Source organism: Chinchilla lanigera, unplaced genomic scaffold, assembly GCF_000276665.1.
Source record: "Chinchilla lanigera isolate Chin_1 unplaced genomic scaffold, ChiLan1.0 scaffold00117, whole genome shotgun sequence".
Taxonomy (NCBI): domain Eukaryota; kingdom Metazoa; phylum Chordata; class Mammalia; order Rodentia; family Chinchillidae; genus Chinchilla; species Chinchilla lanigera.
In genome coordinates this window covers 4,654,746-4,681,114 of record NW_004955518.1, presented here as the reverse complement: position 1 = coordinate 4,681,114, position 26,369 = coordinate 4,654,746, and the positions used below count along the sequence as shown (strand labels likewise).

Below are 26,369 nucleotides of genomic sequence, written 5' to 3'. Positions count from 1 at the left end.
AACGTGATTGTAGAGAAAAATTCCACTTGTAAATTTCCAGTACAGATGAGATGCTCATAGATCTTCCCTGAGGGAAGTCAGGAAACCGGGCATCTGCTAGGGTTACTGGCAAAAAGACTGATTCCTGGATGGAAGGGAAGTCTTGGAGAACTGAACTCAGAAAGCCAAGAGGTGAGTCCACAGATTTATTCACATGCTTTGGCTGTGATTTTTTTCTGATTTACTGATTAGAGGTCAGAGAAATTTCTCCAACAGTTGTGAGATGGGCCCAGGTTTGGGCCCGGATCATTTTCTTGTCCCATAGTTGTGAGGTTACCTGTAAATTATCCAGGATGATTCGGAGGGAGGATACCTGTCGTCGGACAGCACGTGAGAACCTTTCATAGGTGGCAGCATCATATTCACTCATCTGAATCTCCTTTAGCCTGAAACCAGAGAGATAAAAGACAGCACCTTACATCACATCCACGTGAGTCTTTTACTTTCATTCATCTACTTTAAGAACTGCAGCAAACTCGTTGGCAACTCGGAGTGACTTTCGGGTAGAAAAGACAAGATGCAAGTTCTCCAGGAATGCTTCCAAATTCAAAAGAGGTTACTGTGCCATGCTGGTAAATGAGGAACAATCTTCTCTCCAAGACAAAAAGTAGGGGGAGGGGATGCCCTAATTTGCAGTTTTTATGTGCTTATTTCTGTTGTGTAAATATTTCCACTGTGATCAATTTCAAGCTAACAACAGTGAGGCCACTGAAGTGTAAATTAGAAAGATGTGCAGAACAGGCTTTCGTGAGCCAGTATGAATCACTCTACGGTGTGCCATTGCTGTGCCTTGAAGACATGTGATGTCAGCAGTTCATGGGCTCATGTGGCAGCTTCCTAGGAGAGTTCTGTGGGTTGTTTGTTTAAGACTGAGGTCACTGGTTGACCAAGATGATCATTCAGGCCCAAAGAAAGTTAGTTAATGTGTTACTATGTATAAGGTGCAATTAGAAAATATGTTGAATGCTTAAATTTAAAATTTTTATTACAGTAAAAGACACATTGCTATTAATTCCCCTTCACTTTGAAAACACACCCCATCGTTCTTACCACTTTCAGAAGTAGTTTTGAAGTAGTTCTGAAAGTCTTTTATTGTGAGTCTTTAGCTGTGTTGTGGCTGTCTTGATATCCTGAATCCTTTCAAAAACATTTTCCTTTCATGGGCATCTTGACTTTGGGAAGAGCCAGAAGTCACATAGTGCTACAGCTAGAGAGGGAGGCGGGCGAGGACGCACTGTCACACCTCCTCTCCACTGGGCCGTGCTCTGCAACAGCCGTCACTGTACCTGTGCTCACACCTTGTACAGACACTCGTGAAAGAGGACTTCCAGAACTGCTTCAGGAAATGACAAAAAGGGCCGGGCACAGTGGCACACGCCTGTAACCCCCCATTCAGGAGGTGAGACAGGAGTATCACCACAAGCTCGAGGCCAGCCAGGACTACAGAGCAAGACTCTGTCTCAAAAAACCAGGAAAAAAAAAAGAAAGAACAAGAATGATGAGATAAAGTTTGAAGTGAGGGGAATTAATGGCAATGTGCTTTTGACTGTAATAAATTTTTAGATTTAAAATTCACCACATATTTTGATCATACCTCATATTCCTAAATGACAGTTTTCTAAAATTGCTGATAGTGTATTTTAAATAGGATAGTTGTGTTTTGATATTATTATGGCTTTGAAATTCTCCCTTCCTCGTATACTGCTCCTTTCTACCATCTTCATCACATGCTTCCGCCCTGCCAGCAGTGCCCTGCACATGCCATGTGCCCACGTCTCGGTGCTCCTCAAGGTGCTTTCCCTCGGGCTTGTCCTGTTCCTGCCTCTTTGCCTACCAACTCCCACTCACCCATCAAGACTCCAGTCAACTGTCACTCCCTCTGAGACACCGGCCCTGAGCCCTGGGACTATCCTCGGTGCTCTCCTCTCCTCCTTCCTCCCTGTCACACCAGGTCTTACCCAAGCTATTGCCTGCCTCCCATCTCTCCACCTTGGCTCTGTATCCCTTTAGGTACAGGCTGGGCTTTTCATCTTTACACATACAGTGCCTCACAGGGAACCTAGCAAGCCTCAGGAAGGTTCTTTCACTAGGTAACCTCTCCTGGGTTTTATAGTGTTGTAGCCATAATACACTAACTTGCTCACACATTTCTATGCATGCCTATAAATATAAAAGGGGCTGACACTAGGTCAGGAAATAATGAAAGCATCTCGCCGAAGCCTAATCATAGCACAATCTTCTGAAGTGCTGTGTGTGTGCACGTGTGGATGCGCACACAGGTGTGCAATGTTGGAGGGCTAGACCTCAGGTGTGTAGCTGAAGCTCTCATCTAAAGTGGTGTACACTTGTCACTTTAGGTTGGATGAGAAATCTCAAATGCTGAAGGAGCACGGGTGGTTTCTATTCTTCTCCATTGGGCTCAGCACTGGGTGGGAAGAATCCAAGCAGAGTGCTTGAAACTTATGGGTGCCATGCCAGGTGATGAGGCAGACTAGCAATTCGTGCCCCAACAACCTGTTCTGTTTCAGCTCAGGTTTCAAGACCCAGGTCAACGGCCACAGCCCAGGAAACCTTGCCTGATCTCTAGGGTAAAATGGACCATTCCTTTTCATGTACCTTTAGCAGTTATGCATCATGTAATCTGCACACTTCACTGGGTTAGCAGGTAGATCCATTTCCAGTTACAGTGTTTACTGAACTTCCCCCCCATAGATATATGTTTTACAATGAGATCTAGTACACACAAATGCACATGCGTATATAACTAAACCAGAAATTTAATGAAAAATATTTATTATGTTTGATATGCTTGGACGTTTTCTGTTCTTTGAAAAGAAAAATAATATATCTTTCTCTTTGAATCTCCAGTTCCTAGCACATGCCTGGCACACCGTGGCACTTAATAAATGTCATTGGGCAACGCTTTGAAAACACTATCTAAAGGTAAATACTGACAAGGCCACTATAATATTTTAATAGTCACTTTCAGAGGTGACATGACAAGGTGCCCTTCCAAATCTCTCTTTTGGAAGATGTCCTTTTAAATTAACTCTCTCTTCGTAGAAAAAAAAATAACATATGTAAAGGACTTGACCTCTTAAAAATACCTCTTCTGTTTAGTCTTGGCAATCTCTGTAAGCTCTCTATAGATTTTTATTAGATTGAGTTATATGTCAGGAATCCTAGCTGACAGAAACTGGGCACAAAGAACATGGCAAATATCTTAGTTACTTTTCTCTCCTTACTGAAACAAAACACCCAATACCCAAAGTTAAAGGGGGAGGTTAATTAGCTCACAGTTTGTAGAGGTTTCAGTGAGCTGGCTCCAAGCCAGGGTGGTCTGGCAGACATGCATCGAAGAAGAGAAATGGTTCATGGCGGGCAGAAGGTAACAAAAGCAAGGAGGGATGACCGCAGGTCTTTCTACTCCTTATATCTTATCCACGTTGCTTAGGGCCAGTAGCACTCACACCCTTAATCCTAGCGCTCTGGATCTCAGCACTGCACCAGGAATCAATCCCAGCATCACACAATCTAGATCCAGCCACCTCTAAAAAAGCCCCACCTATGACCACAGGTGGCTTTAGAGGCACATCTAGACACAAGACATAACAGTAGGATATGGAACCTGCTCACTTCTTGTGTAGGAAGTCTATGCTTTCTTCCAGAAAGGAAAGAGAATAGTGCAGATTGGGAAAAAATGGAGACATAGCCTGACCTTGTTGAGGGTGAGATCATGTGGGAGAGGGAATAGAGAAGGGGATATACTCACACATGCATATATCCACACAGATAAACACATACATGTAGACATACATACTACATATGAGGTATTATTAAAACAGTAAATGTTTAAATTTTTTAAAAAGTTATTACAGTAAAACACACATTGCCATTAATCACCCTCAAAATACTCCCTTTCATTTTAAATATGTTTATCCTATCATTCTTGTGACTTTCTGAAGCAGTTCTGGAAGTCCTCTTTCATGAGTGTGTCTACTTGGCTGTCATGGCTGCCTTGATATCTTGAATTTATTTAAGGTGTTTACATTCATGATCATTTTGACATTGGAGAAGAGCAAGGTGTGGTGGGGAAGGTGGAGGAGAACACATCATTATATTTTTATGAACACTGCATGGCATTTGGCAGCGTCATTTACTGAATTTTTTTCACATCCCATAGAGACGTTCATAAGAGAGAACCTCCAAAGCTACTTCAGACAGGGGCCAGAATGATGGGGTCAGTGTGTTTAAAACAAGGAGGAATATTCTAAAGGGGACTAATGGCAATGTGTCTTTTACTGTAATGAAAAGTTTAAACATTCACCATACATTTCAATCACACCTCTCACACACATTCATATACGCACACACATATACATATGCAGATGTACACATCCACATCCACATATACACATATGCACACATATGCTGTATACACATTCACATACACACAGCAGGTGACAAGTCACCTTGAGCAGAAAGGTCTCTGTCGTGGGATCAGAATTTGCTCATTATACAGCTACTTTTGGTGAGATCTTATTGCACCCCAAAACATATCACATACTGTTTTAATTATGCAGAAATCTGGAAATCATATTCCAGATTGTGTCAGCGTTCAGAGAGATCACCTAAATATGTTTAACGTGGACAGCACATTCTGAAAGATGAAGACTGAAGCAGGGAATGGAGAAATTTTAGCCTCTGGATTTGACAAGCTTCCATTGTTAATATTCTCAAACCCACAGAGCTAGCTGAAAATATTCCTTTCTGCCTTTTTTAAACCTCTGATCAAAACTGCAGGGCACAGCTGCTTCACATCCTAGTAATCTACATCGATGGACTGAACTTTGTTGGCACAGTATATTTTTAAGGGTATATTTATTGTTATGTAACAGTCTGGGAATTTTAGTTCTCATTTTACTTTTTCTTGTAAGTTAAACTTAAATACTATAATTCTGATTCTGTTATGAGGAAAACATACATAAGTTCATTTTCATTGTGGAAGGCTGATTAGTTTTGCAAATGGTAGCGGATGCAGTTTCCACGGCCGTCTACTGTAAATGCTCCTCTAAGTGTACACAAGAACCTCACTATTTCATTCACTTTTTGTTGGTGTAAGGTTTCTGTGATGTTCCATGCAAGTCTGACGCTTGTTTCCCTCTGTGAGTCTGTCTGACCTGATCAATTCTTGTTATATAACAACAAATACCTGGCTTAAAACCAGGCCCAAGTGGATGCTGACGACATGCTATGCCAATGATGTGAAGAGCCCATCAGTACCGTGCTGTTCTTTCGGGTAGCAGAGCACATGTTCAGCCTGATGACTAGGACCATTCTGTCAAATATGAAAGGGTGACACCATTACAGTTAACCCTCCATATCCATGGATTTGACATCTGCAGATTCAACCAACTTAGATCAAAATACTTGAAAATAAAATTACATCTCCACTGAACATGTACAGATCATTTTCCTGTCATTATTACTAAACAGTACAGTACATCAACTAATTACACAGCACTTACACGGTGTTAGGTATTAGAAGTAATTTTGAGATGAGAGGGCACATGGAAGGACTGGGGACATAAGCAAGTTGTAGAGCCCTTGTCTCGCACGCACGAGGCCCCAGGTTTGACCTCTAGCACCAAAAACAAATAAACAAACCAAAAGAAAGCAAGCCCAAACCAAAAAACAAAAAGAAAACAAGGGAGGAGGATGTGTATAGGTTACATATGAGTACTGAGCCATTTTATATAAAGGATTTGAGCATCTGCACATTTTAGTATCCTTGCGGGGTGGGGTTCCAATTTCCCACAGATACCTAGGGATAGCCAATAAAGGGCCACACCATTACTTGTATGCACAGGGATGACTAATCAAGGGTGATACCATTACCTGTATATTTGTGTATAATACTCACTCCTTAAATATCTATGAGCATTCAGCAGGTACTAGGTTCTGTCCTAACAGAACTTATAGTCAGTGGAGAAACAGTGAACTCTTCACATAGATAATAAGATGGGAAAGAGTGAAAACAGTTAAGGAGAAAAGGTACAGGGTGCTACAAAAGCACAAGTTGTAGGACTTGACCTCATTCTCCTATGCATAGACTGGAAAATGTAGCTTTAAAATTAATTCTTTGATGATTATAAAAATTGCTACCTTTTAAAGGCATGCTAACATTATTATGTTTGTGGGTATTTTTAGTTGTTATACTGTAGAGAGACATACTCTGAAATATTTAAGATGAAATGATAGAATATCTTGGATTAGATTCAAAACAATCTAGAATGGAGACTAGAAGTCAGATTATTCTCCTAGAAACTTAGGGGTCAGGTCTATAGGATTCATTATATATTTTTCTCTATTTTTGTTTCATAGAAGGTCTATAGTAAAAAGTTAAGAGAGAATTCCTTTCAGCAATATTAAATGGAATACTCATCAAATGAGGTCAAAGTCCAGTTTCTACATGAAAGTAGAAAGCAATATTTTTTCTTGGTGATTTGCTGTGTCACTGTCTTTCTCAGGATTTCTTTCTCCCCTTTCTCATTCTTTTGCCAACTTCCTCTGTCTTTCAACCTTGGTATTACATTCTCTTTGATGGAGATTTTTCTGCACTGTTTAACAGAGGTGTTAGTTTTATTTTTTTCCATCTTTACATCCTCCCTTACATAGTTTGTCTCTAAATTCACTCGTCTTGTTATCAGTGGGCAGTGGGTTTCTTACAGAAACAGGCTCCTTATCCCTAGTGGCGATCAGAGAAGGGGCTACAATTTGTATCCCAGCGCCACCGCAAGGCCTTCCTGCCTCCCTGTGAGCGACTTCTGTGCCAGAGCACTGCATCCACTGGTCCACTCAGGAGCACACTCAGATGGGACAGAAACTTGAGAGGGCTTACGCAGGGCAACAATAACAAATCATTAGTTGGGAGGGGCGGATGATGCCTATTTAGTTGTTTGGTTCTTTTCCCACATATATGCTTTAGCATTCACATGATGTATCCACAAATATTTTACTTCTAACAAGAATTTTCAGTACAGTATAACTTTCCTCCCATTTTTTTTTTTTTTTTAAAGGAATGCAACTATTTTCATTCCTAAAGTAGTTATCTGTTCTCATTACCTTCCTGAAGGGAAAGGAGAAGAAAGTTCCCTATCTCTAGAAGAGCAAATTTGGGCACAGCGGGGATAAAAACTGTCTCAGGTCTCCAGGAAGGCAGCAGAAGGGCTGAGGGCAACACTCCTGCCACTGATGTCGAGCGTGTTATTCACCTGCTGCGCCTATGCGGGTCCTGAGGCTTGAGGCTTTCCTGAGGGTGTGGAAGGCAGGGCCTGTATATTTGTCTCTATTGTTGTGTCCTGTTTACTTGCAGGATGTGGAAGCGCAGCACGTAATGCAATACCAGATGTTCTACGTGGGAGAATTTCATAACTCCATGCACTAACTGTACCCGGCTCCTTTCACGGAGCACAAACATGTAAATCTGCTTTGCAAGCCATCACTAAGTCTCCCGGTCTGAAAGAAGATACTGCTGGTTCTTTGGCATTTTTCACTTTTAGATGAAGAACACATGGAGATGTCTGGTAAAAGCATCCTGTGGATTCGTCTCGTTTTAAGATGGGGCCAAAGTGACCCAGAACAGCTGTGGGAACATCTGAGTACCACAGGTGTGTGGGCCTGGATTTCAAGGCTTTCCCCTCCCACCCGACGGCTCCTCTCCCCAGACAGCACCCTTCACCCTCTCTGAGACTGTCACGCTCCTGCCCTGCTGCCTCCTGCCCATTCATTTCTCCTTTCCCAGAGTGACTTGGCTCTTCTCATTTCCAAACATTGGCTGGGCACTGACCTTCCCTGCACTGCCAGAGTGCACAGCCCCTGTAACTCTAGCACTGAACAGTGTGTGTGTGTGTGTGTGTGTGCATGTGCACGTGCGTGTGTGGATGTGTATGTTTGTGTACATACACACGTCACCAAGTGTCCAAGATGCAAAGGGAATACCTACCTCTGTTGAAATGCTCTCTGGCCCATCTCTCTTGCAGCCCTCTTGACCTCCTCGGGAACTGCATCCTTCTCAGCATCAGAGACCTGGTAGACTGCGTGTCCTGCATCCAGCCGGTAAAGCCCACCTTTGCCCCCCAGCCCTGCAGTGCTTCTTCCTCCTGAAAGGGAAACATGAGACTCCAGACGGTAAGTCTGAGCCTGACCACAAAAGTCACACAATGGCTTTAAAGCTGTCCTTTGAGGCATGTTAACTGTACTTAACTAGTAGCTAAAAATTCAAATTATCAGGCCAGGGATGGTGGAGCACACCTGTAATCCCAGCACTTGGAAGGCTGAGGCAGGGGGAGCTCTGTGAGTTCCAGCCTGGGCTACACAGTGATCTCAAGGCCAGCCTGTACTACACAGAAAGACTCTGTCTCCAAAAATAACAAGAATTCAAATTATCTTTATGAATACAAAGGTGTTCTATTTAAGATAATTTTCCCTTTTTCCTCATCAATCTAAATCCTACCTGTATTTCGAGGTTCAGTCTAAATTCTGACACCTTAACTGATGCCTCTTCTCATAGAGATCAATATTCCTGTGAACTGTTTGTTGTCCTAATATATATCTCTCTTTTCCCACCAAATAAGTGATAGATGAGCTCATATTTTATAGCTCTTTGTACCTCTGCCCCATATGAGTGGCTTGAATGTTAAACTTATTACATATTTGTTAAATAAATGAACAATTCTCTTCCACCACATATACTATCTTATTTTCCCTTAATATACCAAAAAAATAGTTAAGCTATAGATTAAATTTCTTTTGTTTTATAAATAATACAACTGATCAACAGAGAGGTTAAGTGACCTATTCAGGACTTTATATCATTGGCTTACCCAAGGTTTGAGGCCAGTTATTATACCAGCTTTGACTCTGAGCTTGGATAGTATACAACAGGTAAATGTTACCAGCCGTAGATCAGTCTTTCAATGAAAAACCTGATTATGTGGTGGTAAGTGTATGTCATGTTATATCACATAAAGCACCAAAGTTAGAAATGAAAGTCAATGCCAGGAAAGCCAGGTTGGCAGCATTATGAGAAGTGGTGACAACACTGGGTAAGTAGAGAGGATTTGCTTTGTCTAAATACGTTCAATTCAAATTACTCTGAAACACTACTTTAGTACATCTATTGGCTAAGTTGGCCTCTGGGTTGCTAGAACAATCAGAACAGTACTAACTAGTTTCGTTTGTTCCCTTACACATACCTTGGGAATTTGGAAGAGAATCCAATATTAGAGGGGCAGTATAGCATTTTACAGTACAGCACAGTACTATGTAGCATACTAGTATAGGTAAGCCAGCTGGCCTGAGTATGAATTCTGACGCTAATTCACTGGTTATGTCTTTGGGGAAATTACTGAAAATCTCTGTATCTCAGTCTTGCCTCATTTATAAAATGGTGATACTAATATATGTATCAGGAAACTAAATGCTAGGATTGTCATGAAACTAACAGCACTGTCAAGAAACTATAACGCTTAATAAAGTATCTGGCTGGCAGGGAATGACAGATATATAAAGAACTGCTCTTACAATTATTTATGTATAGTGAGTTAGTTTCTAGATTTGTAAAGTAGAAAATTAGAAACTTTTAGGTTTTGGTTAAATTATGTTATTTTTTTCTCTCTTAAAGCTTTAATTGGTCTAATAAACAGAACTCAGCACAAATTGCTGCCCTTATGAAATTACAGGTAAGTGGTTTCCTTTTGAGAAATACCATGAGACCAGCCTGTTAATTACAATATTTTAATCCTTCAACTGGAAGACATCTTATTTCATTTTTATTTAGAAATAGGTGGCGGAAAATTCCTTCCTGGCTCCCACTTAAGGTTAGCCTAGGGAAAGAGGGCAGTCCCTAGGCAGTGACAACAAGCTGCTAGTGGAAAGGAGCTTCTGGGTCCTGACTCCCTCCCTCTGGCTTCCAGTTAGGTACCAATGGAACACCCGCTACAGCTTAGCTCTTCCTAGTCACCTGGATGTGATCGTTTCAGGGAAGGGAGGGAAGACCCACAGCAGTTAGAGCCTGGTGTGAATATGCTGGACAGAATGAGTCCCTCAGGAAAGTCATACTAGCGGTGAGGACAGAGTTCTTCATGGTGTCTACTTTGCAGAGCTTTTAATTTGTACTAAATGAAAATGCCTGCTGCGGGTTCAGACTAGAGGGCACACCCTTAAAGCTACACCGGATGTCCCAAACCTGTTGGTCAGATAAGGTGGAAGATGGGCAAAGGCTGGGTTTTGATGATGGAAAAGGGATTGAATGACTTGCTGGGGCAGAGCTAAGTTCAGTGTTGACAATTCTGAGGGAGGAAAATGGCAGAGAGAAAACAAAAAGTTGAAGTCAAGGAGACTTGATCAACGGAAAAATGAAAGGCTAGGGGAAACAAATGCAGGGTCTTCAGGCTGGACAGATATTAGAGCTAGTGGATTCAAGCTGGATAAAAAGAATTTCACTGTGGAGTCATCCACTGCCGGGAAGCCTCCATCTGGCCAGCTGGTTCTACAGTGCATTCCATATGGATTAAATCTTCTTGGCTTAACACTCACTTCCAGATCAAAAGATGTTTCTAAAAATAGCCTTTCTTTAAAGCTGATGCTTGAAGAAAAAACACAGTAGGCAAGAAGTCCACAGACCTACTTGATAGCACATTGTCTCCGCACAGAAAACCATTTCCTGCTGCTGTCAAGGCCAAGAGGTGCGGACCATCCCGGGCAAGGTAAAGTACAGAGCCCACGCCAGCACTCCCATGGCTGAGATAAGCGCAGACAGTGCGTGCAGTCTGGCCCTATTCCTGTGGCCCAGCAGATGTGTCTGCTCCAGCTGCCGGGAGGAAAAAGGAAGACGGCAGACGCAGGAACAATGGTCCAGTGGGGCAGCCAAGAGGAAGGAATGGACCACAGCCGTCCGTGCAAGCTGCGACAACCCTCTTATCTCAGAATCTTGCATCTTCAATATACTCACTTCTGCATGTGGAAGACAAGTACTATTTCTTTTCACAGTCAGTTGCTCGAGAAATAATTTACAGATTTCTGGCACAACCCCAAAAGCACAGAATTGAAAACAAGGGATAACACTTTAATGACTATGTTCTTTAGGGCACCATTGTGCTCTGTGCTTTTCAATCAGAATCTCATCTATTCCTCAACGTGACCTCATGAGGCTGTTAATATCATCTAACTCTGAGAGGGTGAGAATGGTCTTAGGTTATAGGATGCCTTGTGGAAATCTAAATATTTATCTTGATGTCATGGAGAGGCTGGAGACAGTAACACATCTTACTAAATAATGGCAGAGGCTGAGAAGGAAAGCTAGCCCTGGAGCCCTCTCAGAGGTGATGAACTGGCCCAATGGGCTCAGTCACCTCAGGAAGCCCGATCAAGAGAACGCCCATGCTACTAACCTGTTCCACCAGCCCAAGTATTGCCGCCCACGTGGGGCATGTTGTCTGGGTCCTCCTTCCCGTGCTTGGGAGAGCTCACGTCTTCACCGCTCTCTCTGTTGATTGTTATCTGAAAATAGAGATTGAGACATTATCACTGTCCTGTGGGGGACACCAGGAAGTGCAGGACAGAAAGATGGATTCTTTTCCTGTAAATCCTTATCTCATAACCTCAGGCCATAGGACATGACAGATGCTCTTTCTATCTGGCAAAAATGTTATTAGATTTAATATCCATCTAGTCGGGAAGGAGATAAATTATATTTTTAAGAATTTTTTTAAAGGAGCTGGGCTGGGTTTCAGCTTCAGAATTTTCTTTTGTGGAACATGTTATGACCATTTACATAAATATGAGACGAGAAAGAAAAAAAAAACAGGAAAATGTATTTCACCAGAAAGACATTTTCTCAGTGGTTTAAAAACATCACCCTTCGCTGATATAGCAGAGCCAGTAAATATTCATTTACTAATTTCATTTTCAAAGAAACCCTATTACTTTGAGAAATGACATTTTATATAAAATATATAGAAAACAAAAATAGAAACTGTGGGTTTATGTGGTTGAGGGACAAGTTTATGTTCTATATATCCACACTGTAAAAGCTGCTTATTTATTTTTTGGACCCACTCCAATATTACTACGATATTTTGTAGAGCTCCTAATTTATCTTTATTTTAAAACTGGATTTATGCAAATCAAATGGAACAAGTGGTACTTTAGCCCTCCCCATTAAAGCCTGTTCCTGTTTCCAAAGTTCTTTCATTCATATTTTAAATAACATAGCAGAACATTCTCTCTCTCTCTCTCTGAGTGAGGAATCATGTGTAGAACAGTTCCTCTAAAACCGTAAAATGCTCATTATTTTTGAAATGTCCACTGCCATTCACCCAGCACTGACATGCTGTGGCTAATTCAGCGACTCCAGCTCTGGTGAATAAGGTGATTGAGAGGAGTTTTAGTCAAAACTTGGTGCAGTTCTAAACGAAAAATTCCAAAACTGGTCTGAACCATGACAGTTTTATTGGAAGAACTGTTCCAAGTTCCAACCTTCACATTGGGTGTGTCTGTATGTGTACTGATATATTGCTTAAAAATAAAAGAAATTTGGGAGGAGTATGAGGAAACAAATGCCTACGTGTCTAATAACTTTGTTGTCTTCTTTAGACATTTCACACAGTCCAGTTAGTCTGCTGTGCAAGAAGAGCATTTCAAGAATATGAACTGTACTAGAAATGATGGCATAAGACCACCAATAGCCTTCTCAGTTACGTCCAAAGTCATCTCTTGATAGCCGTCGGGGAGACAAAGAACAGGATATAAATTTCTGGGCGGAAAGAACTGGTGTGTTCGCAACCTCTGTGTCTAGCCGGGCCATCTTCTGGCAAATGGTGCTGCCCACAGGGAGCCTCATCCCAACCCCAAATAGGAGCCTTCAGATATTTCAAAATTAGCAAATTCTCAAAACAAAAGTCAGCCAAACCCTTGTTTTCGAGAAACACATGCTGTAAAATTCCAGGGATATTTAATTTAAAAAGAGGCATCTAAAGGGTTAGCTAATTTTGCGCCATCTTATGAATGCCACTATACTCACTAAAGGAAATATATTTCTATAGATGTGCAGGTGTAGTAAATCTGCCAAGGGGGTTTCAAAGCCATTTTAGGACATCTCTTTCAAGAACTGATAATGATTCATAAGAGAAAGTGGGCATGGTGTGCACATCTGTAATTCTAGTACTTGAGAGCCTGAGGCAGGAGGATGACCATAAGTTCAAGAACAGCCCGGGCTACACAATGAGTTCAAGGTCAGCCTGAACTACATAGCGAGACCCTGTCTCAAGCCAAAAGAAAATAAAAGATTCATAAGAGCTACAAGGCAAGGTTTGGGCAGTTCAAGTCTCAACAGAAACTGGAATGGATACCAGAGAAGGCTTGCCATTTGAGGAAGTTTGTTTCCCAGAGAGAGATGCATGTAAAGGAGCCACTGGCCATTCAGAAAGCTGATAAGCTGCTGTCTGCTTTTAAGCATGTGTTGAGAAGCAGTGGGAATGTACTTCCTTTGAGGGCTAGCTTCATTCAGGAAAAGCTCAACAACAACAGCAACGAAGTCATTTTAATGGCTGCAACACACATGATTGGATTCACTTAAAAGGATATAATTTTTTTTCAAATCAGAAAATAGCATAGCTCTTTACAACTTTCGACAGACCCTGATGCACATATTAACGCCCTTGATATGTTTCTCACAGTAGATACACTCTACTTCCTTTTAGGTAAGTGTGCTGTAATCCTGAGGATCATTATGCCCTTATGAATTAAAGTGGAAAAAACATGGACCTTGTAAATTGAAACTCATAAAAATGTTCCAGAGTAAAGCAACCCACAGCCAGCACAGAGAAAGGACATGACTCACGGAAGCCCTATAATTCTGCGCAAGACCCATATATTTTAAGCTCCTGCTTGAGCTCATGATTTTTAAAAAAACATCAGTAAAATGATATAAATAGCTAGAATGCAATTCTGGGAGAACAGTTAGCTCTGGGAGGTATGACTGGAATATGTGGTGGATTTCCATTTTCCAGCTTGAGTCTAGGTGTGGCCCAGCAGATGTTTCTAGCAGGCTCCCCAAAATCCATTTCCTCTTTTAAACAGAAATCAGATGGATCATGGTTGGGTAGAATTAAGCACAGAAATCCTATTCCCCTTTGCCAGTGATTAGGGAAATGCATGTGACCTGAGATGCCAGAGAGAATCTGTCAGGATTGTGTGGCCAGACCCCTCACTGCGCCCTAGAGTCTATGGGGATGGCCCCTCTGATCCTCGGCCTAGAATGTTGGAATGGCTGTCCAAAATAATGTTACAGGGTTGCAAAACCCATCCTAAGAAACTTTGCTTTCTTACTTTACTTAGCATGCCTTATTAATTTTCTTTCTTTTTTTAATTTAAAAAAATAAAGATTTTTGGAAAACTTGGGAATACAGAATGCAGAATAATGGAATCATAAGGATGCTTCAAGGGTTAAGAAGCCATACATATAAACAAATCTTTAAGGGAAACCAAATGTCATCACTGTACGCAGGCGAGTGTCATGAACAATGTTAAAAGCCCGCACATAACTGGCCGGGCCACAAAAAATGCCCTCTCCTGCCGCCATCGCACGTGAGTGTACACGGTGTCCTAAATGGTCACATGAAACAACTGCTAATTAAATCCGGAGACAGAAGGGCAGTGCAGGCTGTCAAGGCTTTGTATATCCTACCTTTTCTACTTTTGCCTCTTATTTTAAGTCTTCAATGTTTGACATACAAAATTAGAGGAAATTAATATGCAGTCAAGAGAACTCCATAGGCAAGGAAAAGTTTAGCCACTCAGAGTGTACAAATGCTTTGGTTCTGCTATCTATAAGGTGGCCCTGGCGGCAGGCATTTTATGTCATGCATTGTTATTGTTATTATTATTGCTAAAGCTAAATGACCTTTCATGGCATTTCATGGACAGACAACTTTGGTCTTATATTCAAGTTTTGTGCTTTCTCCAAAACAGAAAACTGATTTGGCAGGTTTTTTTCTTCATTGTTTTTGAGACAGGGCTTCACTATGCAGTTCAGGCTGGCCTTGAACTCACTTTGTAGCCCAGGTGGCCTTGAACTCATGATCCTCCTGCCACAGCCTCCCCAGTGCTGGTATTATAGACATGCCGGACTTGGCAGTTTTTAAAGCAACTATGTTCCCCATGTCAACAGACTCCTCTGAGGTGTTAAGGGCAGCTAGGAAAAGTAAGGGTGGGTAGAAAAGCCATTCCTATATTAACCTGGAAAGAAGCATTAAAACTCCCTGAAGTTTTTATATGACTCAGGTTCTAAAAATTCTTGGAAGCACCCACCACAACTATGTGCAGAAGCATTCAGTGTAGGGAATTCTTTTCTGAAAATAGGGATGTTAACTGAGCCACTGTGGGACAGGTCAGTACAGCGTGGTCCCTGTGGGGGAATATTTCCAGTGTCAACTGCGGTACCTGATCTTCCACCTTTATTTCTAATAAAGTCACACTCTGGGGCTGGTCATCATTTCTTCCAGCTATATTTCCCATTACTGTTGGTTCACTGTCTCTGGCTATAAAAATGTTTATGAAACTTTTATCTACTGATGTTTAGCTGAGTTTCCCTGACCACTTCCTCAACATACCTGGAGTCCTTGTATAATCGCTGTGGTAACATCTGGAGACAACAATCTTTCATTGCTTCCCACAGGCCCTGAACAGTCACTGACATACTTTTTGACAGTCACTGTGGATCAGAGCCAGCAACCAGATTACAAAATAATGGCATAAGAGCAGGCACCAGGGGAAGCAGCAATCTGCACTGCACATACACAACTAGGAGGAATGTGGTGACTGCTCAGGAGCTGAGAGTATTACAGGCAACTAAGTTAGATAAAAATTAATATATGGGGGAGGGGGAGGGAAAAGGAAGGAGATTTAAAAAAGAAACATGCTGTACTATGCACAAGACAACTGTAAACTACGTTAACTGCAAACATGTACAAATAAAATAAAAAAGTTGAAAAAAAATGGCAATAAGATACCTTAAAAAAAATTAATTAATACACAGTCAGAGAGGGGCTGAGTCCTTAAGGAAGTCAGCACAAAAAGTAGAGACATCAGAGTTGTGGTTGGAGGTGCATCTGAGTGTCTGAAGAAGACTGGGCCTCGAGATGAAGATGCAGTGGCCAGGCCTGCATGCCTCCCTCAAGGATAAACAGTAACTTGAAATTATACAGTAAGTAGCAACACCTGGCCCAGGAAGTCCAGCTAGGCATCAGACACCCAAGTATGTGACCAGGGCACCCAGACTCATCCGTTCCCAAAAATGCCTTTGTTTTTTCCTTGTACCCTTGCTACATGACTCATGTCCTATTGGATCAATATTAGCTAAGTGACTACACTTACAGTCCTATAGGTTGATTGTAGTTTGACCCATGTTGTGGTTTTGCTGTATAAATTACCCTCGAGGAAGGGCTTTAGTGGCAGCCCCATTTAAGGCAGCTCCTGGAAATCCAGGAGCTGTTCTCTCCTCATCTCCAATAAAACTCTCCCAACTTCTTCCTTTGGTTTGCAACTCTATTCCTTGATGTTGTGGGACCATGAATTTGGAACTTTTGGCATCGAACAGGTCAGGACTCATATTTCTCCTACGTCAAGAGCACCTGGTGTTTGGTGCTTTGATGCTTAACATGTCAGGGAAACTTCCAGGGTGGTACATTAGCTCAAATGGCTCACACCAGCATTTGGAGTATGAGCAAAAGTCACACATCAAGTAACTGGAATGTGTACATTTATTATAGTTCATTTATGGGTTTATGTAAGTGCATGCTACATACATAAACATACATACATTTATGAAGTAGGCTTTTCAGTGGTAAAGTAGCACTGCAATGAATCAGTGCTGTGGAGCATGTAAGAAGATGTGGCTAGGTACATAGCCTGGGATCTATTCTAGGAGTGAGCAAACATCCAGTGGGCAGGTGTATTTCTGCCTGTCCTGGTGCAGCATAGAAGCTTGTAAATGTAATGAGTAAAGGACTGTGTCACGGCATTGCCACTGTGTCGGAAGCCAGAACTTTGAAGTAGAAGAAAAGAACGTTATTAGATCTGACTTAGTGAAACATTCTTTTAATTTTAGGTTGTAAAGATTCTGACTAGAAGAGCCTTCACAACTTTAGAACATTAAATACCAGTGGGTAAAGCTCCCTAATTAAATTTAGAACACAGTTAATGGTACAAATTTATGTCATGTATCAGTGATAATTGAGCTACTTAGTAATTAAAAACAAACCACTGGTGTAATGACTATAATTAATTAAGGGTTCATACAGTCAAGCATAGTTCTCCATCGTGTTAGTGCTCCGGTTTCTTTAACAGTGTGAATCAGTCAGGTTCACACTTACACCCTGAATCTCTTTCTTATAAAAAGATGAGAGCCAGACGCCATGCCAACAAGTTCCCGCCTCTGCCTCCTGCGGTTCTCCTGCTTCTCCCTGTAACCCACACACCCGCTGCCTCTGTGCCCTGTCCCAGGGTTCCTCCCACAGCACCAGTCATTTCTAGCTTGAAAACTGTTTATATCTATGAATGAATAGTTCAAAAAATATAAAGCACCATTCAAATATATGACACATAAAAGATAGATTATGAAATGAGACACTCTTGACTTATCTCACCCAACGGGTACATTGTAAGCTCCCTGACTTTGATCACAGAAGAATATTCCAGACTAGTCAGTAAGAGGCATAAGGAAGTCTATTAGACAGAGTTCTAAAAGAGAGCACACTTAGACTAGAGTGTGGGCCTCAGGAGAGGTACTGTGGCTTGGAGCTGGGTACATTTATATGGTCCTGTGGTGTCTCTGGGGTTCTAGACGTACATCCCACTGTCTGCGCGGTCACCCGTCCAGTGGGCTGTTTGAATGCAAACCACTTACACGAGTTTGAAGCTGAGATGTGCTGCCTGCGTAAGAGTGGGCATTCTCGAGGATACGGGCTGGTAAGAGGGAGCGCAGTTTACAAAGAAAAGGCACAGGTCCCCGGCCCAGCTTACAGGCTTATTATCTTTAAGATCTGGGGATTTTTAAAATTACTAGTATTTTTTGTGAGTTTCCTAGAAGGGAAAAAGACCAAGTAACTTTTGCATCCTGAAGCTGCAGCCTTTCTTAAAAGTACAATTTTAAAATTACTATTTGCCTTATCTCCTCTCTACCTCTCTTTACTTCTCCTATCTACCTTAAGGTGATGACCGAAAAGAGCTCGCTAAATTTGATACCATGGAGGTTACACTGCCTGTGACTCCAGTACAGCAACTCTGCACAGGGGGAAGAGGAGATGGAAGGCATGGAACTGAGGCAGGATAGAAAAAATACAGGTAGAAAGAATTACAAGAGAAATTATAATTTTAAAACTGTACTTTTAAGAACTATAGGTTCAGGACACAATATTATCCAAGGATACAGTGCCTTTACCTTTCTAGGGAACTCACTCCAGAAAACAGAATGGAACAGAACCAAGCAAAACCAAACCAAACCGTAAACATGTAAATTGGGCTGGTACTTTTCACCCATAAACTGAGCCTGCATTTTTCCTCCTGCAGACTTTCATTCTGGGGGAAGCAGCACAATTAAGCAGCCAGCATATCTCTAAACTTCAAGTGGTTTGCCTTCTACCCTCGTCCACCAAATGAGTAGTCCAACAGACAGGAATACATCCTAGGTCATTCATCTTGAGGATGCCCCCAAGACCACATAAAAACTCCAATCCCAGACCGTAACATACTTCTCTTGAATGCCCACACTCTTTTTTCTCTGAGTGTGCACTTCTTTAATTTTAATAAGCCTTTGTATGCTTCCCACTGACTTGTCCTGAAAATTACTTTTCTGTGATAGATGTCAGTGAACTTACAACCCATCCTGAGTGGATGGAATGAGAGGCGAGTGAATGGAGGTCCGGAAGTCGAGTCAAGGCATGTAGATAAGGGTTTTCAAGAGGGCTTGCTGTGAAAAGGGATGAGAATTATCTAGAGTAAAAGGAGACTTGATTTGTGGGGTTTGGGAACATATTATGTATGTGTATTACATTTTATATGCCAATGGGAAGAATCCAGAGGGAGAGAGAATGAAGTCAGGAAAAGGAGTCAAGGGACAGAACAAAGCACCTGAGCAGGAGGAGGAGGCGCAGGCCTCTGACAGGAGGAGAGTGGGGAAAGCTGAAGAAATGCCCTTGTGATAACTTTTTTTAAAAAACACAACAAGGGGCTGGGGATTTAGCTCAGCGGCAAAAGCACCTGCCTGGCAGGTGCAAGGTCGTGAGTTCGGTTCCCGGTACCGGAGAAAAACCCAAAAAAAAAAAAAAAAAAACAAAAAAACAACACAACAGTAGAGTATTGTCTGAGAACTGGAGAGCGAGCAGTTTGAGGTTTGAGGAATGTGAGGGCTATATGAAACTCATAGAAATTAGGCTTACGAGACATTTTCACCTGAAAACACTAAATTTCCAATGTATGTTTTACTCTTTTAAATCAAAGTTGTGTGAATCCTAACCATCTGTTTGGAGGTTAATAAGTACCAGAGGTGCTGGGTGTGAAAAAGATCAGAAGGCTGGATCAGTGAACTCTAAAGCTACATTTGGGACAAACTGCAAGGATCTGAACCTGAGGAGTCATCCTGCAAATGGTACCTACAAAGGACTGCATCTGAACCGCCACCACCAAAGACACCTTCATTCCTCTGGGCTCTCCCAGCATGCCATTCATCTGCAAATGTCCAACGGGCTGTAACAGTTCCATCAATCTATGTGTGCTTTATCCACCTGCTAACCTGTAGGCACAATAAGGCAAGCCACCCATACTTCACAGCTATGTAGCTCTAAATGTAATGTATCTTTCTTTTTGTACTAGGGATTGAACCCAGGGCCTCTTGTACACTAGGGAAGTGTTATACCACGGAACTACATCCCAAGTTCTAAATGCAACCATTGAAGTGGCTATTTAAATTAAAGAGGAAGTTCTTCGGTTTGTACAAATTGATTTTATTCATGCTGAGGAAGACTGTCATGTCGTAGAGTGAGGTATCTTTGCAAAAACAAAGGGTGTCCAGAAATGGCATCATAAGAACAAAAGGGTGGGCCCTGCTTGAGAGGAACATGTTCTTTACGTGGGTTTCCTAGCTACTTTATTTTACAATTTCAAGAGAGCCCTTAGGTAGCCCAACAAAGAAAATTCAAGGAAATGAAACAACTCCCTCCCCTTGCTCCTATTCTTCTTAGATACAAAAGACAGATAATTATCTAAAGTATTTCTCAATATGAACAAAATGGAAAAGTGACCTTTGAGTCTGTGACAGAGTCTATTCATGTCAGTGTTTTTAGCAGAACCAGAGCAGTGTCCAGGCTTAGGGAATGCTCACAGGAGCCAACTTTTGCTCTCCTTCATGTTACACACGCCATAAATACAGAGAAATAGTTTCACAGGCAGCCAGAGCCGAATGGATCATAGCACCCCTAGGGAGTGATAAAACTCTCTTGCTGGTAGACTTACATAAACCAAGATGCAGTGAATGTTTTTAGGGATACTCCTTTTGCTCAATAAACCTAAATGTCTTAAACCCTAAAGATGGCTAGACTAAGAAGGAAAAGAGATAAATCTGGCAAGAAAAAGCAATCATTCAGAGTGTTGGTAGATTAGCCGAAACATACAGGATATCAAATTCAGTGATTTAAAAATCATATGTTCACTAGTTAAAAGACTCATTTTCTAGCTTTTTCTCCCTTTAAAAAATATTCTAGAACAGCTTTACCTAATGATTGGGCTACTTTATGGTAAAACTAGGGCTTTTATGCAATCTCTGAGTTCTTCGTATTCAAAATAGAAAAAACAACAAATGCAAAAGTCTGTACCATTTTGGAAAGTCTTTTCTGAAAGTCTTTCTTGGAAAGAGGCTTTTCTGAAAGTGACATTTCCAAACTGTTGAAGCAAAGTATTAATATAACTGTTTGATTCTACTTAAACAGAAATGCAACCAAAGAAGGACAAGGTAAACAGAATTATAGGTAGAAAGGAAGTAGACTGGGAATGAGCATTCTCCTACCCAGTCGAGACTTTGCTAACCATGAGGTTTACAACAGCTTGCTAAAGCAGAATAGCTCACTTTCTCTTCTTGTTTTGCTCCTTTGACATCTGCATGCAGTATATATATTCAGCAGTAGGGACTGAACCCAGGGCCTTGCACATGCCGAGTAAGTGCTCTACCATTGAGTCACACACCAGACCCACGTAGACTAAAAGGTTGTGGGTTGTGCCTCAGTGACAGAGGGTGAGGAGGCAATGGAATTATGTCGTTGTAGGCAAGATACAGACAACAGGGCTGGGATATTTTCTGGGGGGAAAGAATGTACTAGAGTGAGCACCTGGAGGCAAGTTCTAATGGAAAAAGTTAATCTTAAAAACTTATGAAAGCCAGGGTAATAGCTCAGAGACACAAGCACCTGCCTGGCAAGCACAAGGTCCTGAGTTTGATTTCTGGTACAAAAAAAAAAAAAAACCCTCAAAACAACAACAACAAAACACAACATAAACTTAAGAAAGAAAACAAAACTAAAATATTGATTCTACAAAGCATAATTAATTTCCAAAGCATTTAGAGATATACCAGTTTTTTTAAAAAAAGATGATGTTCGTCTTAAGAGTACTCCACTTTGAAATCTCTGTAGAAATGTGATGCTTGGGCACCTGCTTATGGTTCCACATAGCGGATGAGGAATTTGGAATGCCAACCCTTCTATGTGTGCTGGCTCAGCTTCTTGGCAAAGAGTTACTGTGTCCACTTACTGGCAGAGGCTAGTACTGCCGTGTTGCTGAGTGTTAATCTTCAGATGACTGCTCTGCTCCTTATTTATTAAAAGGCAGCAATTTTCATCAATCTCAGAACTATGGGAATGATGTTTCCCCTGGCAACCACAGTCCTGAAGGTGGCAAACAGCCATGCTAGTCTATAGTCATACCGGGTGGTGTTCTAGAATGCAAAGTGGTGTAAAATGCAAAGAACACTTTTATTTTAAAAAATAGTACATAGGAGAGGTGGGGAAACATTTTCTTGGTATGGACATGCTTTATGTAGTCCTACATTCTGGGTTTATATTTCCGAAACACCAAAGGGATCCATAAAACTACTTTGAATAAAATAAAAACAAATACAAGTCAGATGACTAATAACCAGTTGACTAAGTGTCCTGCTGAGCCTGGGACAGCCCCAGTTAATGCCTGTTGTCCCAGTGTAATTAGTAAAACACCCTCTGGGAGTTTTATAAGCAGATTTACGTGATCATCCTGTAATGACTGAATATTAGACAAAACCCAGCCCCTTAGAGGAATTTATTATGCCATCTGGCTACTGAATTACACTGTTCACTGGCAGCAATTATCGAGGGCAACGCTGGGGGATACACACTCCCATCTGACAGAGGGAAGCAGACGTGTTTGCTTGTAAAGATATTTTTATTCCAAGCCTCTATGAGAGCAACTTTGTGAACACAGAATCTTGAATTTTAAAATTAGAAATTCTGAATTGTCTCAAATTCACAGATAAACTTTATGCATCTATTTCTTATGGTAACTTTTTAATAAAAATTAGAACAAAATAGAAAATGTTCAGTTTTTTAGAGTATTTCTCTAGGCACTACGCTAGAGTAGTTTGGATAGCTGTGGCCACGCAGGCCCAAATTCCACACAGCCTCCAGTAAATGCTGCTGCTGGCACCACTCTCTCTTTGCACTCTCTGCCTTACAGACAAGTCCCTTCCCTGTATCCAGTGACCGCATCCCAGTGTGGTCCCCAATTGTGTGCGCCTACGCTCTGGTTCTCTGCCTCCTCCTTTCTCCTGATTTCAGGGAGTTCCTCGGGCGATCCTGAAACTCTCTCACCGGACTTGCAGCCACTGCCAGGCAGCACACTCCTGACTCTCCGTTTTGCTTGTGTTCTCAACAGCACCAAGAACTTCTCTTTGAATAGTTGGCACCTAGTACCGTACAACGCCTGCTGCACAGCGGGAGCGCAACAGATAATGTGAAATGAATGAATAACCAGCGAGTGCTATAGCTTCCTTCTCATTGATTGGAGCTGGGTTTCCTTCCAAGTGCCACTTCCACTCTGGCTCTTTCCATGTGAGTGGGGCTGGGGAGCTGATGTTGTTCTAATATGTAGTCTTGGACGAGTTAACACAGGTACAGCATGTAAAGACAGGAAGCTGGTGTGTTCCCAGCAGCACAGCTGCCTGCCGTGTGAGTGGGGGAAATGCATACAACACCTAAATTGCCAAGGCTTAGGGAGGGTGACCCCAAGACAGCAGTCTGCTCCCCATTCCCCCACCTTCAACTGCTCTGCCCTTTTGGCAACCGATCCTCCTGGTGGAAGAGTCTTTTTCTAATTTTATACAAAGCTCATACGTGGTAGAAAAGGCCCTACTGGAGATAACACTCCCACAAAACAAAGCATGAATGAGTTTTTGGCAAGTGTAGCACTTAAGGAACAAGTACATAGGAAGAAATGAACCTACTCTCACCTTTCCTGCTTCTCATACAGATAAAACTCAGTATCTTTCTCCTATACGTTCACAGACTGCATCAGAATTTAAAGGCTAGAATTTTATCACAGTAGCTGACTACTTCGGATGTTTTCTATTGTGCATTCTATTAAAGCACGCTTTTCCCCTTGGAAAGTTTTTGCAGAGGGCTAACTCCTATGAGCCTCTAATCTGTATGTGAAACCAAGGCTTGCTTACCTGAGGAAAGCAAGTGTGCGAAGGTGGTTTGCCTTGCCCATGTGCACTTCTGTATGATCACCAAAAATATACTGTGTCCAGTCCTAATCAATAAATATATTGCTGCTCTTCAAAAATATCTTCTAACATGGTTAAGAACACAGACATTGGAACCAGTTTGCTTGGGTCCAAATTTTGCCTCTTGGTACTTATAGCTGAGTAAGATATCTCATAAATGAGGACAGAATAATGATCGCATCTACCTCACAGGGTCACACCAGGGGTTAAAAGGATAACGTAATCACTTAGAAAAGCGCTTAGCCATATGAAGTGCTGTATATGTAGCTATTATTATTACTACTACTGTACTTTGCAAGAATGAAAAATGTTCTACTTTGTATCAAACATTTATTTTTTAGTAATGATGTGCCAGGTATCATGTTAATATGGGCACTGGGATGTTCATCAAGGGTGTTTTCTGAAAGTGGAGTTGTACAGAATTCTACACTCTGTCCAGCTCTCATAACAACGTTTGTGTCCGCTGTTCACACAGGACCGCATGCAGGAAGTTCAGTGCTGCTGCAAATATCGTAACTATGAAAGTGATGCATCCTAACCAGCTCAGTGCTCTTTCCAGAGTGTGCTCGGCCCCTTTCAGACCTCTGGCTACTGGAAAGAGAGCTGGATCACCTTGGGACGCCTGAAAACAGGGTTGCTTTTAGCTGTTAAAGACGTGGCATGAGAGGGTCTCAAACATTTCCAGCCACGACTGCTCCACACAAGACTTAAGAGAAACAGATATCCTTAAAAATGAGGATAAATATGCTGAAGAGTTAAGGAAAAGGGAGGTTTTTTTGTCTATACGTTCTAAATTAGGATTTGTACTTCAATCTATTTCACTTGTTTGCTTGTCGAAAGTATATTTAAAGTTAGCTAGTATCAGTTGTGAGTTTTCCTTACTTATATTTTTTTTGTACATGTATCTGAAAGAAAAAAATGTGTTTCCAACAATGCAAAGAAGAGAATGTGGCCCCCCTGGGTGACGGTTTTGCTTCTCACTGAAGTTGGCTACGGATGTTTCCTGATTTGTGTAGATCTGCACAACAGAACCAAATCTGCTTGCTGAGGACATTCGTTCTTTCACTCATTCACCGGAGTACTGCAGGTGAGTCCCCACCGTGTGTGTGCCACAGCAAGAGATAATGTGAGCCCTCTACTCATGGTCCCTGCCCTCGTGTTCACAGGCTTATGAGGCATTGCAATTTCTACGTAGCCGAGAAAGAAACTAAGGTGTAGAGAAGTAAAGCAACCTACTCATTGTCTAGGATTCAAATCCCAGTTCATCTCACCCCAATAGTCAGGTCTAGCAGCTTCTTTATACTATGTTAGGCTGGCTTTTAGCAATAAGTATATGTGTGTATGTGTGTGTGTGTGTGTGTGTGTTTAACACAGGGCCTCACTAGTAGTTGAGGCTGGCCTCAAACTTGCGGAGATCCTCCTGCCTCAGCTTCTGGAGTGCTAGAATTACAGGCATGTGCCACCATGCCTGACTTATGAATATGTTCTTGGAAGTTATAGAATTTAATGTTTTAGAAACTATACCATGGTTTAAGAGAGTAAGGGATATGTCTAAAAAGCAAACACTTTTGTCCTTTTTAATACATATCACAGTTATAGAAAGCAGTAAGTATGAAGAAAGTACAGCAGTGAATAGGACACTGGATCAAAGGGCAAGCAGAACTTTTGGAAGCTTAATAAAGTGCCATATTTTTATGTGGTCTGAACCAGCTTTATACAAGACAATGTTGTGCATGAACTGCAGACTCAATGCCTGACCTGGTGGCTCAAATCTGACAGTATAACTTCTGGGATTCTATTTGTTCATCTGTAAAATGGGACCATACCTGTGTAGCATGTGAAGAGCTACAAAGAATAAAGGGAGGACACTACACAGAAGGTTTCTTACCTTTCCCCTACATATGACAAGCCCAGCTTTTCAAGCAATGGTAATAAAGCACATCTCTGTTTAGAATTTACAGAGAAAAACTAGTTCTGGTGGAAATGTTCAAGGGCACCGTGATCACTGACTTTGAAGTCTGGCTTGTGGTAAAACCTGAGACATAGTGATGATTTTTTAATCTTTTAGATTTGATGATATACTCTTTGGATGACTTGACTTCAGAGTGACTAAAGAAGTGTCTGGATAATCCCAAATCACAAGTAATTTTCCACTTATGCAAATTAGGTAAGAATCAACATTAACACAGAGAATATACCTATAGTAAGTCCTCTACTTAAGGACGAGTTCTGTTTCAGGAGAATGTTCCTAAGTCTGACAAAGTGAGTCTTACACATTTTTGACAGAAATATACAATGTAAAGCTTAAGAAAACCAAATGTGAGCTCCATTCTTTTTTTTTTGTCTTTTTGAGACCTGGTCTTTCGATGCAGTTCAGGCTGGCCTTGAGCTCACTTTGTAGCCCAGGCTGGTCTCAAACTTGCAACAATCCTCCTGCTTCAGCCTCCCAAGTGCTGGGATTACA

The 26,369-nt window shown here is 41.6% G+C and overlaps 1 protein-coding gene and 1 long non-coding RNA gene across 2 annotated transcripts in view; one reads left to right on the top strand and one right to left on the bottom strand.

Annotated features, from left to right (window-relative positions):
* The window catches only part of Vwa8 (von Willebrand factor A domain containing 8), a gene marked incomplete at its 5' end in the record, with an annotated part of 371,699 nt that overhangs the window by 42,365 nt on the left and 302,965 nt on the right, over positions 1-26,369 (bottom strand). Inside the window, 3 exon segments of the mRNA XM_013506956.1 lie at positions 317-425; positions 8,045-8,201; positions 11,493-11,601. Coding sequence (XP_013362410.1) covers positions 317-425; positions 8,045-8,201; positions 11,493-11,601 — 375 coding nt within the window.
* On the top strand, positions 382-7,707 carry LOC106147098. Its single transcript, XR_001231839.1, has 3 exons — positions 382-469; positions 2,908-2,982; positions 7,415-7,707. It is a non-coding gene; the product is annotated as an uncharacterized LOC106147098 (long non-coding RNA).